This window comes from Blastomyces gilchristii (genome assembly GCF_000003855.2).
Source record: "Blastomyces gilchristii SLH14081 genomic scaffold supercont1.12, whole genome shotgun sequence".
Taxonomy (NCBI): domain Eukaryota; kingdom Fungi; phylum Ascomycota; class Eurotiomycetes; order Onygenales; family Ajellomycetaceae; genus Blastomyces; species Blastomyces gilchristii.
Genome location: NW_003101671.1, coordinates 1,878,558 through 1,895,522, shown reverse-complemented (window position 1 = coordinate 1,895,522; position 16,965 = coordinate 1,878,558). Strand labels below are relative to the sequence as shown.

Sequence of the window (16,965 nt, the reverse complement as noted above, 5' to 3'; positions counted from 1 at the left end):
CCTTGCAATATTTAAGACGAGGGACGTGGGTAGAAAGAGTTTAAGATGGGGATAGCGAGGGCTTGGAGAAATTGGAGATATGTCTCTGAGATTATTGCACCCAGGAGATCGAATGATTATGCGCTGTAAGTCGGCTGGAGGTGGGCTAATCGGGAATAGAGTTTATCGACTTGTTTAGGCGTAGCCCCTGGCGATCAAGGTTGTCTTTTGTCTTCGGTGAAAGACCGAGTGAGATTTTATATGCTTGACACAAAACGCTGAATTAGAAATGAGAAGAAAGAACCATACCATAGGAGCGAAAGTTCCCTATATATTGCAGACATCAAGGCGCGAACTATTTAAAGAAGTTGCAGACGTCATAGCCTGTTCCTTCGGGGGCATGTGGGGCCCCGAAGGTATGTTCTGTCTGTCTGTACTCGGACTTGAGACGGGAAGAAGCCGGAGAAAGCAGGGGAAAAACAGTCCGTAACAAAGCCGCATCCCCACCTAAGGCGTCATACACAAAGGGACTTGGGAAACAAAACGAAAAGGAAAGGAACCGGGGAGACAACAGGGACCAAAAATAATGAGAAAACAAGCACCCAAGAAAGAAACAAAAATATAGAAAATAAAATATCAAGATCAAAAGAGAGGGAACATCTCTCTTAGCTTGCATTGGCCGCTTCAAATTTCCGTAACGTCTCCTCCGCCATGGTAACTTTGAGACCGACCCTGGCGTCTAGTTCATACGTTTCCCATTTCGCAACCTTGTCAATCCACTCTCTGCACTCGCAAACTTTACGCCGGTCATGGGCTTCTACGCTTTCGTTTGAGCGGGGGATATGCTCGGAGGAAACTGGAGTTGACGGTTTCGATGAAGAGTTGGGGTCGTCTGTTGCCGAGGTGGATTCAGGCCGACTTGGAGAATTGGCAGGGTCATCTGCTGGTGTGGAACAAAGTGGGCGATACGCGTAGCGTTCCATCCACAAATTTGCTGCCATCTCATAGTGTGCGGTTGGGCAAGTCCAGTCATCTTTAAGATGGCCTTTGAATGTCGCCCTGTCGTACACGAGGATCTGGGACTGTAATAGTTTCTTCGACTCATCGTGTCTTCTCAGGAAACGCAATATGGAAGCGCGGAGGAGAGCTAAAATGGCACGCTCGTCTGTACTTTCACGATCCCAGTGTTTGTTATGCTTGCTCTCTGACCACTCTAAGCATCTCAGAGAATTTTCAAGCTCTTCCTTGTTCATGCGACTGTGGCCGTTCCAAAAGTAGATCATTTCTTCAAACGGGTCTACGCCGATCGCGTCGATAAAGTCGACATTCCATTCCTTGGCACGTGATTCCCATTTTGAAATTTTCCGGGCCACGAATACATCAAAGGGAAGTTGACGTGCCATAAATTTCTTTTTGCCTGCTTGGGATGGAGCCTTTTGGAATAACTCAACGGCTTTGGCAGCATGCTCCTTGGCCAGAGAAGGCGAATCCTGAGCATTCTGCCGGTAGATGGCAAGATGAGCTGATGCGGCAATGTAATAATATAAAGCTCGGGACCACGAATTGAGGTCAGCGCACTAGACGGTAATAAGTCAGGGAGGTTTATAAATAGTCCGGAGATTAAAGGTGAATGTGGGGATGCGGCTGGTTTGGACTCCTTACTTCTATAAATGATTCCGCACACAATTCATATTTATGAAGATGCATAGCATTCAAACTCTTTTCGAACACACACAACGCTTCAACCTGCTTCAGAGGGCTTTTGGTATCGCCCGAGAGTAGCGCTAGGGCAGAGGTCAAGTTTTTCTTTGCCCCTTGCATTAGAGATTCCTCCAAGAGCCAGAGATGGCTATGGGGAAATCGATTCCTCATTTCTGACAATAAAGTAGAGAGTCGACGTTCCGAATAGCTGTCCGTGCCGTCTTCGGTTTCATTTGGAGAGTCGTCGATGATGTCGCAATTTCGAATAAACCCATTATAGTACGCTAGCAGGGCCAGACCGGCAATGGCACCATTTAAATTATTGAATTTGCTAGCTTGCCATAGCATCTGAAGACCACGGGTTCGATCTCCTCTAAAGCCCACAATATAGAGCAATTTTGAAAATGCAGGCGGAACCATCGAGATAAGGAGCAGCAAAAGCCCAAAGCAGAGGTTCGCGCCGGAATGGACAAATACATCCACAGGATTTGTAAATAAATCTGAATCGGGATCGTGGTCCAGATGTGGTGATGAGGATGAAAGGCTCTCAGAAGGCCGTGACGATAGTTTTTCAGCTTCCGCAAGAGAGAGCGCCGCAAAATCGTTGGTAAGTCTTCGCTCGCCACTCTGAACTGAGGGTATAGGAGTTTCATTGCGTGACGAATGTGAATTTTTGAGCATGGAGTCTGAAGCCCTGTCGGCTTCTATTCCAGGAGTTTTTAGCTTGTGCTTTCCATTTTCTGACGGCTCCGTGGACAATGCAAGAGGGAGGCTAGGCGACAACGAGATGGTCGAGGAGGCCATCTTCCTTGTAGCTTCCGCTTGCAGATATTTCTCCTCCATTTGCATTATACTATCTAATGCGATGTACGCTTTCCTTAGTTTGTAGAAAGCCTTGATGCTCTCCGTTAGGCTTTCGTTAAGGATTCCAACCAGAGCAGCCATAAGCTGCGCCATACTTCGGCATAGAAGATATTCAGTCCCAGGATTATAAATCGGCGACCGGTACGCATTGCGGGCATGGGAATTATGTTGAGCTTTATGGTAATCGTTTGACGCGGACGTTTCCGCCTCAGATAGCCGTTCGCCCGCTGGATAGAAAACATTATAAGGATGAGACAGCGGAAACGACAGAGGCGGGCAACTATACCAAGGCGCATGATTTCCTGCTCAAAACCCAATGTAGCCCGCACGAACGAGACGATTCCTTTTCCAAGCTATACAACGACACATAGAAACACCCATTGTATTAATCTTTGCTTCCAGAAACGGAGGAACCAAAACCCATTATCCCCCGCAAACATATCCTTGACAACCCGTCGTGCATACACACCTTATGGAAAGAAGAATCACCCTTGTTTAGACCCTCTTCAGCAGCGTCAACGTCATCGTTCATGATGTAAGTAGCAGCTGCATAGGCACCGTGTCAGCATGAGTTGATCTCAAGGAGTTGTTTGGTGTGTTCTTGCGGGGGCCGAGGGGGGCCGAAGATCTAAATACCTCGAAGAGCACTCTCAACTTCATATGCCAATTGACGCAAAACAGCTGTGTCAGCTACTGAACTAAGATCCCAGAGAGCTGTACTCCGTATAGGAGGCCGTAACAACTTACGATCTTGTGACTCTGCCAGTGCATCAAGCGACTGCGTGGAGACGCTCGTCGGAGCTGCCTTGTTGTACAGCCATGTTCCCACTCGAAACATGGCGTCTTTTGACGGAGAAAGGGGCGGATATAGGACAATTGAAGCTGCAAAGACCTTGTACAACGGACGGAAATGAACAAACAGAAGAGAAAGAGCTCAAAAAAGGTGTGGGTATCCCATGAGATAAAAAATGGCGTGACCCGTAGCCGAAGGAACTAGAGGCACACGAGTCTATCTATATATAGCTCACGACGGGTCAAGCATTGTAGAGGGAGAGCATACGTGGACAAGATAGCACTGTCTCAGAATTGCCCGCATACAGGGAAGAGAAAGGAGAGAGAGAATCGCGAGAAGAAGCAGGAAGAAAGAAAGAAAAGAAGGAAGTTGAGGGAAGATAGCGAACGCAGCCGGGTTTTGCGGCGGAGAAAGTAGTCTAGTCCGGTGTCAGAAGGAAGCCTGGAGCTGGGTGGTGTGCGGCTGTAATTACCGTACATGGCATGGGGGTACATCGAAGCTCATCAACGCAACTTGGAGTTTTCTTGAATGCATCGCTCTGCTTCCCTTTAAATGTCTAGAGCCCAGCTCTGGCGTCCTTTTAAAAAGTTTTTCTTGTAGGGCTTTATTCTATCGACCTTAAAAACTCGTATCGGACAAAAGCGTACCTTGAGCGTCATAGTTCTTGTCGTGTTGTCAGTTGTAATATATTAACTACGCTGTAGAACGATAGATCTTGGCATGTTTATCATCCTGAGGTGCAAACAGTCACATGATATCAAATCGACTTCGCATCATCCCGGAAGTCATATCACGCATCATACCGTGGTATAAATATTGCATCTTCAAAGCTCTCCAACACGGCACAAAAATAATTTAGCACATCTCTCCTAGTACTTACCACCGGCGATACCGTACTCCACATCTAAAACATAGTCAAGCAATCACCCAGGAGCAGAAAGCCTCATTCTCAATCCCCGCCTACCCCAAACAGCAAAATCTCCAACCATGTCCGCCCAAGCCACATCAACGCAATCCACAAGCCAAAAACAACCTGATGCTGCACCCCAGACTCAACAGCAGAAGCCCGCCGTCCTAGAAGAAGATGACGAGTTTGAAGATTTCCCAGTCGAAGGTATTTCCTCCCTCTCTCCCCCAGCAAGTGGCCTTTCTTCTCCGCAATTTTACTCCACGATCTCATGGGTGCCCGAAACGAAGCATCTCGATCCCCTTGATATATATCCATGTGCCTATATACGTTCCTCAATCTATCTCCAGTGCAAAATGCTAATTTCCCTTCTTTTTCATTCCTTCCACTATAGACTGGCCTCAAGAAGAAGCTGAAACAACCGGCTTCGCGTCTGGCGGAGACACCACCAACCACCTCTGGGAGGAGAGCTGGGACGACGATGACAACAATGAGGATTTCTCGAAACAGCTAAAGTACGGATGCCATTCTCCCCCCCCCCTCTCCCACCTTGGCCAGCTGCTGTTGTATCATTCTTTTTTTTTATATATTTGCCGTTCTCTATCTTTGCTGACACAAGGCTATGTTCTTGAGTTTTGCTTGTAGGGAGGAGCTAAAAAAGGTCGAAGCGGGGAAGGGATCATAACATTCTGCCTATTCCGGTTTTTCTTTTTTCTAGGGTGTGGGAGCTTTGTTTATTATTTTCTCCTCCTCTTGACGGACGGACGATCGTGGGAGGGGATTGATATGGGAGTATTGATTTGAAACGAGATGATATAAATCAAATAAACCGGCGCTGGGGTTCTTCTTTGTTTTATTGTTTTTGTCTGTTTGTGCGTCTAATCGTTGTTTTACTGCTGTTCTGTAAAACTAATAGCTTTTCTTTTTTCTTGTCGTTTTTTGTATGGCTTTCCATTTTACAGGTGAAATATTTTAGCATTATCTTGCTCCTTTGTGGTTTTCTTCCTATCTTTCAAGAGTTCATTGAAAAAGAGGGGGTAGATTTGTTTATATGCGCATGCGCCCTGATCCCGATACAAACACGACCGAACTGCTATTAGACAACGACAGTGAGTGAATTCGACTTTTGTTCTTTCTGCCAGACGTTCTCTACCACGCTGCATAGCAATAGACGGTTGAGGATATTAGAAGAGACTCAACTCAAGAGGTTGAGAGAGTCATCAAAATAATAAACCATGATGCATCAATAGGATTATATCATGAAAGATCCCTGGCCTATTAAAAAAAAAAAAAAAAAAAAAAAAAAAAAAAAAAAAAAAAAAGAAATACCATAATCCAGGGGTATTCCCCTATCTTCATCTTCGCCTATTTATTAATTTACCTACCTACCTCTCTCTGCCCCAGAAACCCACTAACCAACTCCTCAAACCTCTCCGGCTTCTCCACCATCGGCAAGTGCCCCGCGCCCTCCACCACCAAAAACTCCGCCGCTGGCTCTGACTCCTTCCTGGCATCACCCCTCCCCATCATCCCAACCATTTCCCTCATAGTCTTAGGCAACACCCCATCCTCATCCCCGACCAAAAATGCCCCCTTTGCCCCTCTATACCTCCCCATTTCCTCCCGCAGATCATACTGAAATAAAGCCTCCGCAACCCTCCTAAACCCCCCCAAACTATTGTCCTTAACCATCTCCTTAACCCGCCGAAACCTTCCCTCCAACTCCCCCTTTCCTCCATCACAAGTTCCCCCCCTAACAAACCATCTGCGGACGGTGACCTCTGCCAACTGCCCCCCAACAATCGGCTCATCCGTATACGCCGCCAGCGCCCCCTCCGCCTCCGCCAGCGCAATCCTCTCCGCCCACACCTTGCTATTCTCATCAGGACTCTTCGCGTTCGTGTCACAGGCGATGAACGTCCCCACACGCTCAGGGTATTTCAGCGCGGTGTTCAGCACCGTCGCACCGCCGAGGCTCACGCCGATGAGGGCAGCGGCTTTGGGCACACGCAGGGCGTCGAGGATGGTTATTATATCTGCGGCCAGCACGTCGAGCGTTATTGGTTGCTGGCCGCAGTTGGATGAGCGACCGCGGGTGAGGTAGCGGAGGATTCTGTACTGGCGGTTGGAAGGGTAAAAAGAGGAGGAGGGGGAGAAGAAGGTGGCGATGAAGTCGTCCCAGATTCTGTAGTGGGTTAGGATGCTGTTGCTGAGGATGATGAGGGGCGCGTTAGGGTTTGTGGAGCCTTCGAGGCGGTAGGGGAGGGTGACGCCGTCCGGTGTCTTGATGTATGATTGGATGGCGGGGACGGCGGGTTCGGAGGAGGAGGATGTTGATGACGTGGGGAAGGTTTTAGTAAGGCCATCCGGGGCTAGGAAGGGGGTAGTCGCTCCCTTTTCTGTCTCGGCAGAGAGAGATGCTAGATCCCGCGGCGCGGCGGTAAAGGTGTAGTAGTGTTCGTAAACTCGTCTAGAGCGGTCCTTGACCATGTTTGCCATAACCCGTTCGCGCCAGGGGGTAGCGTTTACAGCTTTTAACTCAGGCCCGCTGGGTCCATCGTGGGACTCATACTCGTGTAATGAGAGATATTCTCTGACCGCCGTGGGTTCGACGGCGGAGCTCACGAAGCGTCTTGTCCGCAGCCACCCGGGCACCCTGGAGAGGAGAGGTAGATGTTCCTCGCGGTACCATTTGTTGAACTCCTCTTCCTGGTCCGGGTACAGGGTCTGGATAATTGCCACGAGAACCCTTTTGTTTTTCTTTCCCTCTGCCTCAGCCTCCGCTTCTCCCTCTGTCAATGCATCCAGGGGCACATACCCCTCCACCTCCTTGCTCTCAACAAAGTCATACAACCGTCTATCAATCGTGATCTTCGCCATCACTTCCTTTTCGCGCTTGCTCTTGATCTCGTCACGGCGCAGCCGCAGGTAAGGCTCACACTTTAACTCGGCCATGTCCGTGACGTCGTAGATGGCAAGCCATTCAGGGGATAATGGGTGGCTCGAGCTGGACGAGCCATTCACAGTGTCTGTGGCGCGGAAGCGGAAACCGTTCGTGATGAAGGGGAGACGAAGGCGGCTTGGGCCGTGCTCGTTGTTGTACCAGTCATGGAATTTGGCCGGGGAGAGGTCGTCTCTCGGCTGCATTGTTATGTAGAGTAGCCCGGGTGCCATGGTGCCTGTGAATATTTCTTCTTGTGCTTTTTGGTTTTTCTTTTTTTCCTTCTCTCTCAGAAATTGATGCCCGGACCCATGCAAGATAGCTAGTATATATCATAAAACTGGATTACCCTGGTCAATTCAATATCTACCCGCTATCCGAATTCTTTCCTGAAGTAGGGCCTGGGCAGCAATATCTCTGGGAATAGGAATAAATTTGAGTCTCCCTTGTCTAAGAATCAGAAGAGAGATGTAGGTTGATGTGTGTATGCATCTTATATGCAGTGGATTGACGTTTACCTACCGGACGCTGTTGCCGAGCCGGTCAGGTCAGGTGGTCGGGACATGAATGACCCTGGCCGTAATGGCGAGGGGATGGGATACAAAAGCAGAGAAACTCGTATCCCTGACCTTGTGGAAAGCTTGCCATGTTTGTAGGTAACACAATTAACACAATTCTTCCCTGGCTGCTCTAGATGTTTGATTTCACTGTAGATTCGCTGTTCAAAATACTGCGGAGAGGTTCTATTTGTATGACGTCATTGCCTTAGAGGGTGTGAGAGCACAGGTCAAGTTTTCTACTTCCTAGGTAGTGGCACGGGCCACATTTGCGAGATCAGCTTACACAGATGAAAGAGATCAACTAGTCAAATATCTTAAAAACACCCACATCGCGAAGAATCTGAGAACCTGTCCAATTCAGCGATATTACAGTTGATTGGGTGCCTACGGCCCAGATGCCAGCGGATGGCCTCACTAAGGTTCTGCCACGCCAGAAACATACAGAATTCGTCAAGATGTTAGGCCTAGACTCCTAGTTGATATATCAGATATCATCAATGCGCAAGCAGAATAAATGGTATAAATGATCTATCTTGATGTAATCTCTGCAGATTCATCTACACTCCTTCTATGACTATTTCCTTGCAGCTTTATTTACACTTCCTTTTACATGTTACATTCACTGAAGGGGGTGTGTCAGGAAATAAGAGGTCATACACTATGAACATCATCAACATTGTATTACTACTATTTTTCTTATCATCAGCTTACTACAATACTCATCTAATACTTACTAATGCTAGCTCTCTTGGCTCGCACATTTGTTTTACTATAAATAGCTCTATCTTTTGTATGGAATTAGATATAATAGATAGTGTACGGATAATATAAGAAGTAGATCTTGATGCACATAAGATTCATATGTTTCCGACATATTCATCCGAGATACCATTCCGACAGCTGGAGACACTGTTGTTTGAATCTGATGATCTGTTTTCCCTCTGAAAGCTTTATACTCTCCCTTTACAGAACCGGGGTTAACGAATCTGTAGAGTCTTGCACCATCGCAGCGCAACTCCTTTTTATGCAGTTGCAACATGCAGGTGATGCTTCATCACATTTGACATGCCTTGCTTTGCAGGTTGAACAACCAGTGAAATTTCTATCACAATATCTTCACTGATGAGCTGAACATGTGATTGACTGTCTCACACCAAGAGAATTGAGCTCCTGAAATTTCTTAGCACAGAGAGAATGGACAGGTGTGGAACTCATCATCTCTGCAAGACAAAATCTGCCGGGTTGGCTTGTGGGAAATATTTTAAGGGGATGTCAATGGAGGCAAGAACCGCTTCTTATCACCTTTGGAATGTTAAGAGTAGATGATATTTGCATGGCCCCTCAATTATCTCTCGGTGAACGAAACACACAAAGAGTAGTCATAATTAGCTGTGCTGTCAGTAGACAGCGGACCTAACCTATTGCAATATACATTCTACATCTTGAAATATTGTAACTGGCTTGAAAGCTGATAGGGTCAAAATCTAGAGAAGCTTTTTTATGAAGGCATTCTGTGTGCTTAAGCTGTCGGAAAAATTGTTGATCCGAAAGTCCGTGAATTAACCAGCAAGTTATAATGAAAGCATATTCCGCAATACTCATGCCCACATGCGCATTTGTTGACCGCCGAGCCAGTTACTTCGCAGGAGCAGCACTTGATGGCTCGATTAACCCAGGTCTGCTGTTTTTGTTGTTGCTCTCTCAGTTTCCGCTTCAGTTTAGAATAAGGCAACATATAGAGCACAGAGTCTGTTTCTGTTTCCGGGTCTTCATCGATCTTGATAGCTTGGCTAAGGGTCGCCGGGACTGCGCGTGTTTGGTTGTTTGTCTGAGCATCATGGCGTCTATTCGCTTGGTTCGGTTCGTGTGATCGGTCAACAGATCTTTCCCTACGCAGTCTCCTTTCGTGCAAGCACACCAGACACGATGTATGGCCACATTGTTGACATTCTCCCCCACCGCTAACATCCTCCTCACATCCGCAGCAGTAGAGTCTCAGACGTTGGCGAACTGCTCTTTGAACATATCCTTCCTTGGTTTGGCTTTTCCCCCGTATTTTGTTCAATAGATCATGAGCCGTGATTTGGTCGTCATCTTGATCCTGAGATCTGTCGGTTCTTTTGTTGAGTTCTGCATTTTCTTGTATCGCTCGGGTGCTTGCTCTTTTCCGTATTTTCCGGTCCGAGGTCAAATCTTTGTCCATCTCTGAAAAGGCGTTAGCTACACAATGAAAAGAACATTCTAAGAGAACCATATACCTCTCAAAACCAGAATCACTTTGCTTGCTGCCGTGCCTAAAGTAACTGTTTGTGTACTCAACTGTACCTTCGCCAGACCATGCAAGTGAAGAATATTGTAAGAAATTGTGCTTGAGTCTTTAGCTTTAATATCCTTCTGGGGTGATAAGCCTGTTGAACAGGATACTTACAGGTTCGCCTATTTTTGTGAAGTAGAAGCATCCGACAAGCTTCCCAGTATGGCCTTCCACAGCAGGCATAAAGGCGAGAATGGAAATGAAACCCGGAAGCTAGGTCAATTAGTATTGTTATGATATGTTATTTAGACGGAAATAGCTAAAACTGGCCAGGGAAAAGTCAAATAAAAACACCCCGAGCTTTCCCGTCGCTACAAGCAGTCAATTCATCATATCGCAGGTCCCGTATATCCAACGCCGACACCAATCGCAACATTCATGTATGTACATCCACAAGTTTGTCCTTTATCCGATCACACAAAGCTCATAGTGACGGCAGAACCAACCCTCCAAGCATACATGCACTGCCCCCCCGAAGATTGTCTTGTGTTTTGCCCCTGTATGATCCGTCCAGGCCATGTATTCAGAGCTTCAGATGGGATAGTCATGGTGCGGGTGTGTGATCCATAAAAAGAGAGTGTAACGGCGCGAGGAAAAGAAGTCTTTTCACTAGTGATATGCAGGTGGCCACTACTCAATGGGCACGACCGGCTGAATCGCACCGCCCACGAGCTCATAAGATCGGATAGTGAGGCTTCTAGTAGCTTGCCAGTGCCTGCACTGACAAAGTAGCTGCCTCCACGCTTTAGAAGTTGGAGAACAGGCGCCGAAGCTTGGTTCTGTTAGCAAGGCTATCACAAATGGGGAGGACATGTTCTGTTGGGATGATCTCAAAACTAGAGGATTTTACAGGCGCTCCCTGGAAGCTGGCAACGGTGCTCCGCTGAACTGTGTGTTCAAATTTGACTGAAAAGTTTTCAGTTTGGGTGATGATTGTCATGGCATTGTTCTGCTTCTACGTCAGTGACTGTCGGAAAAATTGTTGATCCGAGAGCCCCCGAAAATTTACTAAGCAAAGTTGAATTAACATAGTTAATCAATCAGTCAACAGATCAAATCACTCAACAGATCAGCTTCTTCACCCTTTCAAGACTAACTGCTTAATTGAGCAACAACAAATTTGTATTATTCTTATTAAATTATATGCCAGTATACCTCTGGCCTATTTACATTGTCTAATAATGTGTCTCACTATATTACACTTGCTACAGTGTGGTGATACTCACTTCTTACAGAAACTCTCATCTCTACTTCTTCAATTTGACTACTCTGAGCAGTCTGAGTCCTGGCTAAGCCTTCCTCCCTAGTTAGGATTCCTCTCTGATCTATATATGTACAGTCTTGGCCTTGCTTGCATTTCTGCTTCTCATTTACAGCTCATAAAGCCCTATTCTCCTGAGCTAGAGGTGTAGCTCCATGTATGACTAGTTGACAGTCACTCATTCTCTATTCTCAGGCTGGATAAGAGATGTCTTTTCTACTCTTTCAGACCTAGTTATCACTAAGACTGATGAGATAACTCTTATAAAAAACTCAACTTCATCAAAGTTGTAGATATTCTCTGATAGAATCTCATACTTCTTGATGATATTATTCACCACTCTCAACCACTTTTGTATGATCTCTGGGTTTTTATATCAGGCTCACTGATGGTCATAGCTGCATGTAAGCTTGATAGCAAGCTTAGAATGATGTTGAATAAATCTCTGTACTCAGCATTCTCCAATGATAGGTGGGATAGTAGATCCGCGGGCCTTGAGTAGTTGAATGGTCATATCTCATGTGTGTGATCCGGGGGGGGAGACCTCGCTCATCCATGGATATTATCCATTGAACTAGGGCTTCTTCTTCAGTAGAAGTAAGCTTTCGGCATGCTGAGACTGATATTTCATATGATATGCATCTGTGGATTCAACTGTGGAGTGTAGTGTATGACACACCATATGCCCGAGCAGCAGTCTTAATACATGAAATCTGCTTGGATTCATAGACAGAAATAGCTAATAAAAACATTCTTTCCTTGCTGGAAGCCTGAGACTTTGAGGCTGAAGGCATATATAATGAATATGTTGATGAAGGTGGTTGGGTGGAGGAGTCGATCCGTTGAGTGATTCGATCCGTTGACCGATTGATTACGTTAGTTAAGTTTCTACAAAACTAGATATCATCTAAGCGGAAGCATGCTGGGCAATACTCATGCCCACATACGCATCCGTTGACCGTTGAGCCAGTTCCTCCGCAGTAGCAGCACTTGATTTTAAAGAGTGAGAGTTGTCAATTAGTTTTTAGGTGCGCAAGACATAAAAGAGTTTGTGAAAAGAGAGATGTGGACGGCGAAAGATTGGTAGAAAGTAAGCTACCATTTATATACAACACCCCACGGCCGGGTAAGGTTAAAACAATATCCTAGTTTTCCACCCAGCCAAAGACTATACTTAAAATACAATTTTCAGGGATGCAAAATGGGGTTGATCATTTCCGCTCATTCTCCAAGACATCAGCTGTGCCCAATCCCTCATCCCAGGCTAGCCCGTATTTGCTTGCGAGTTCTTTCAGATCCTCATCCATCTTTTCGACTGCGCCCCTAGCACCCTTTGCTTTGATGAACATTTCCCAATCAGATATCCCTACCCTGATTCCATCTTTGGTTTTCGCGGCAAATAGTACGCGAGTAGATTTCAAGTCATACATCAAACTGTAATAACATTTGACTCCTTTAATGTCATCAATTGCGAACTGGTAGAGCCTGGTTTGCCTGTCGTATCTACCTATTAGCAATGATTAAAAACAAGGTGGGGAAACATACTGTCCAGGAGACATTGGTGTGTGGATGTTTGAAGCGTCTTTCGCATCCTCATTGCTGGGCACATCTGGTGCCAACCAGCTCAAAAAGCTGAGTACCTGCTGCGCCATGGTCAATAGTCTCTCGAAAGCTACCAAACGACCTTTTAACACAGTCAGCAACTCGACATGGTAGAGGAATGAGATATCAACCAACTTTATGCTGTACAATAAAAGCAAAAGCCAGTCCCTTCATATGCAGCAGCAGGAGCTAATTTCCACCTTCTTGATCAACTGAGCAGGCTGCAAAGACCTTGGCCAGCCCGGACTGAAATAAGGCAACGAGCGAGCGGTGAAGCATCTCTTATAGTCAAAAGCAGTGAGGCTCGGACTGAAGCTAGGCATGTATATCGCACTCGCTCTCCCAGGTGATCGACGCAAGTTTCCCTGTGCCCTCGACACATCCTGGCATCCCTGCCTACTGCAACACCAGCGGCAATCGACCACTGTCCTCATTGGGCAAAGGAAAATCCAAAAAGACTCATTTTCGGGCTCAATATAAAGATAATATTGTTATGGTATTAAATGGAAAAGGCTAAAACTATTCAACGTTCAAGCAATTAGAAGCAAGTAAATTTAGAAGAGTATGGGGCCTTGCTACACTGACTAGTATTCACAGGTAGCCACATTCCAATGCAATTAGAAATAGGAAATATTGGAAGTGTTGTCTGGGAAGCCATGTAACGGCATAGTGTTCCCTAGTTCCCCAGGCTGAGTGGAAATATTTCAAGTCATGTAGACATCAATAGTGGTAATCAGCATCACCTGTAGCCATATCAGCACAAGTTGAAGAGAGAACCATAGTTTCACTGAACTTACTTGGATTGAAAGGGGTCAGTTGTGAAAGAGTCTGCCTGCAGCAAACCCTGCTGTTACAAGAACAAGAAGTGCATGGATTGTAACTTCACAGATTACAGGCCCCTGAGATGATATACCGCGAATTCCATGCCAAAAAAGCAGACCGGCAATCACAAGTACTGTGTAGTCAATAGACATGATCACACCTGTATCTTTCACCGACACCTTGTAGATGACTGAGCTAACTCAATGAGCACAAGGCCTATCAAGAGTAGGGAGAAGAGCACATCATAAGATCAACCCGAGCTTTATCACCGGGGACAGAAAACCATATCCTAGAAATAATCAATGCAGCAGGGCGTTTGTAAGTGGTCCAGCCTGAATTTTGGTTTGCTGGATCATCTAGACATCACGCGGTTAGTGAGGATGAAATTAAGAAGCTGGGAATAATGTATCTCTAGAGCTAAAGGGAATGCTGTACATAATCTCAAGAAATAGTAGAATGCTGGTGTATCTGAAACAAGCATTTAGCATTTATCATCACCATCTCAGTAGAAGGAGCTTCTCACCCGCACATCTTAAGCCTGATAGACCAATGCCAATGATGACAGCATTGACGCAGATAAAGAGAACAAAGATTGATATCTCAGATAAACAGTGAGACTGAAGGCAGTGAACAGTAAGCAAGATAAGATGCACTGTACTTAGCATGATAAGTGCTGCTGACAGTAGGGCATATGAGATGGTTAGAATACATTTTGCAAGAAAAAGCAGTCAAGTCAGTCCATTTTGAAATGATTCGTCGCAGAGCAACATCTTGTGGTTTATAGCTATCAGGCAGCCACTCTCTATGCGCCTCCAATGGAGGCTTTTTCAATGGTTGAAGGGGTATGTCATTCTCATTTCAGCAAATGTTGGACAGCAAAAACTTGTCCAGGGCCTGTATGAATAGTTACACTATTTCAGAGTTATGGCCTTCAAATAAGTAAAGTCACTCCTGGTTTGTACAGCAATAGTCGTTAATCCTGTCCTCATTAGGCAAATGGGGTTTCAAAGGGCTATATTTCGAGCTCAATATCACCTTTGTCGGGATTTTAGGCCATTCAGGCGCAGCTGGTTCTTTTGAGGAAAGTTTGATATGATAGTAGACTCCTGATCATAAAGACAGGTTGGAAACTCGCCCCATGGATTGAGATATCCTCTCTCAATGTGATCGAAGCACTTGAGTTTCTTCCCTGGTTCTTGAGACATCCTGCATATCAGCGGTGCTGTGATAGCTTTGAATGATGTCCTCATTGAGCAAAGAGGAGATTTTGCATCTGTTCTCATTTTGACAGGGGGAGGTAAAGCTCGGATGTGGCAGCCGGGATCACGCTCCATCAGTAACTAACCATGCGCCTCCCAGGATTCAAGCATCAATCACCTAGTGTGCTTTGTATCAGGGCATCTATTGGCCAAGCCTTGGAAGCCCCAGTACAATGATTTTGAGTTTTTCTTGACACGGGACCGAATCAGAGAAGCGAAATATGATCACATGACAATACGACGGCAACCGCCGTATTATCACATGATATGGTTATCGAGGCAACTCAAGACATTATCTCTCTCCACGAGCGCTTTGCCCTCCCAATGATCAAAGCTTGAAATCGAAAATATGGAGACTCGCACTCTTTCAGAAATATTACAGAAACTCTCTCCCTCAACAGTTCTTGATTCAGAGGTAAAGTAAGGTTTCTAGATTAGATGCTATTTTCTGACTGTTGCAGCAGGATTTGTTACAGAACTTTCATCAGTTCTTTCTTAAAGAAGCTTCAGAGCAGAGTTGAAAGCTCATTTCACTGCAATACAGGTCTTCAAATAATGCAAATTTTCTTATCTCTCAGTTACCGCTTAACCGTGCCATGCTTACTCACTCTCTGTAGTGAGTGCGCCACAGTGTACAGAAAATCACATTATACAGAAAATATTTTCAATATCTTTATTCTTCATCTTTAAATAATCATCATTAATTATAATCATGTCTAAATCTTTTAATTACACTGAGAAGCAGTTGCAAAGAGCTGTTAACATATATAAAAGCAATTCAAAATTAAAAATCATATCTCTGTTAGACTGACTGTGTGACCGTGTCTGAGATCAGAATCAAACTTTACAGTTGTCATATTGCCTAAAAGCATTACTTCTAATCATAGTTTGTATTCATTACATTGATCTCAAATCATATTATTTCAAATATTAAAGATCTTAGATTCACTTTTCAAATAAAAATCTAGTCTGAATAAAGATATATTTAAATCTTAGTCATATTTTCATTCTGATCTCATTATTGAGAAATGATATTAAATGAGATTATAAAATCACTTCTCACTTACATAATATCATAACATAGTACTCATTTGTTGAAAATTCAAATAGAAAGTATTATTAAATATTATTACTTTTTTAAACACAGATTATAATTTATATAATTTTAATTATAAAAAAAATATAAAATCCAAAAAAAAAATAAAAAAATAAAAAATAAATAAAACAAGAAAAAATCAGAATGAACAAAAAAAAAAAAAAAAAAAAAAGAAAAAGAAAAAAAAAATAAAAGAAAAATAAAAAAATAAAAAATAAAAATAAAAAAAATCAAGATTGCAGAGCTGTAGTATTCTTAAAATACTTACTTCTCAGAGTCTTTATAATGTTTATTATTAACTGTGTATTTCTCACAGTGAGAGTAATATAACTGTGATAAGTTATTATCTTAATATTATCTAATAAATAATCAGTATATATCTGTATAAATGTGAATATTTAGAAAATATACATTTAAAAAGTGTGATCAGAATGAACTCTGCTGTTACTTGAATAATATCAAGAGTAGAATACTGAAATTAATGATTTCTCTCATCAATTTCACAGATAAGATAAGTAAAGATAATCTTAAGAAATATAAGATTCTCTGACTTCTAATAAAAACAGATCTCACAGAGAGACTCTATTTTCATAATATCAGAGACTGAGTATTATTAAAAAGTATTACTTTTATACAATGTATATACACTTACTGTGATAATTTATTCTCTGCATATATAACTGAGAGTTGTAACTTTCTCACACTGCACAGCTCTCTCTGAGATACTGATGTCAGTTTACAACTCACACAGTCTCTCAGTTCAGTACATACTGTATGTATACAGCTCTGTATACTGAGGTTATATTAATTATTATAGTCTGATATAGTACTCAGTTTTCACAGACTATATTTTATTTAAGAAAGAG

At 44.0% G+C, this 16,965-nt stretch overlaps 6 protein-coding genes across 6 annotated transcripts; 1 reads left to right on the top strand and 5 right to left on the bottom strand.

Annotated features, from left to right (window-relative positions):
* Window positions 1–644: 644 nt before the first annotated feature.
* On the bottom strand, window positions 645–3,382 carry BDBG_05993 (mitochondrial outer membrane protein iml2; the record flags this gene model as incomplete). The annotated part of the gene is made up of 6 exons (XM_031722401.1): window positions 645–1,556; window positions 1,642–2,771; window positions 2,831–2,897; window positions 3,014–3,090; window positions 3,181–3,198; window positions 3,292–3,382. 6 exons carry the CDS (start codon window positions 3,380–3,382, stop codon window positions 645–647), a joined length of 2,295 nt encoding a protein of 764 aa, XP_031579282.1.
* A 684-nt stretch (window positions 3,383–4,066) lies between these two features.
* On the top strand, window positions 4,067–5,523 carry BDBG_05992 (uncharacterized protein). The gene is made up of 3 exons (XM_002623772.2): window positions 4,067–4,451; window positions 4,639–4,759; window positions 4,890–5,523. The coding sequence occupies exons 1-3, from the start codon at window positions 4,325–4,327 to the stop codon at window positions 4,927–4,929; spliced, it is 288 nt and encodes a 95-aa protein (XP_002623818.1). The 5' UTR covers window positions 4,067–4,324; the 3' UTR covers window positions 4,930–5,523.
* BDBG_05991 (alpha/beta hydrolase) lies at window positions 5,019–7,913 on the bottom strand. Its single transcript, XM_002623771.2, has one exon. The coding sequence runs from the start codon at window positions 7,416–7,418 to the stop codon at window positions 5,622–5,624; it is 1,797 nt and encodes a 598-aa protein (XP_002623817.2). The 5' UTR covers window positions 7,419–7,913; the 3' UTR covers window positions 5,019–5,621.
* Window positions 7,914–8,621: 708 nt separating this feature from the next.
* BDBG_05990 (uncharacterized protein) lies at window positions 8,622–10,999 on the bottom strand (the record flags this gene model as incomplete). Its single annotated transcript, XM_031722400.1, has 5 exons — window positions 8,622–9,950; window positions 10,004–10,064; window positions 10,174–10,272; window positions 10,479–10,838; window positions 10,910–10,999. The coding sequence occupies 5 exons, from the start codon at window positions 10,997–10,999 to the stop codon at window positions 9,265–9,267; spliced, it is 1,296 nt and encodes a 431-aa protein (XP_031579281.1). The 3' UTR covers window positions 8,622–9,264.
* A 1,482-nt stretch (window positions 11,000–12,481) lies between these two features.
* On the bottom strand, window positions 12,482–12,972 carry BDBG_05989 (uncharacterized protein; the record flags this gene model as incomplete). Its single annotated transcript, XM_031722399.1, has 2 exons — window positions 12,482–12,814; window positions 12,866–12,972. The coding sequence occupies 2 exons, from the start codon at window positions 12,970–12,972 to the stop codon at window positions 12,532–12,534; spliced, it is 390 nt and encodes a 129-aa protein (XP_031579280.1). The 3' UTR covers window positions 12,482–12,531.
* Window positions 12,973–13,461: 489 nt separating this feature from the next.
* On the bottom strand, window positions 13,462–15,062 carry BDBG_17346 (uncharacterized protein). Its single transcript, XM_031725089.1, has 4 exons — window positions 14,780–15,062; window positions 14,180–14,695; window positions 13,720–14,100; window positions 13,462–13,665 (listed from the first exon to the last, which is right to left on the bottom strand). The coding sequence occupies exons 1-2, from the start codon at window positions 15,025–15,027 to the stop codon at window positions 14,656–14,658; spliced, it is 288 nt and encodes a 95-aa protein (XP_031579279.1). The 5' UTR covers window positions 15,028–15,062; the 3' UTR covers window positions 13,462–13,665; window positions 13,720–14,100; window positions 14,180–14,655.
* Window positions 15,063–16,965: the final 1,903 nt, after the last annotated feature.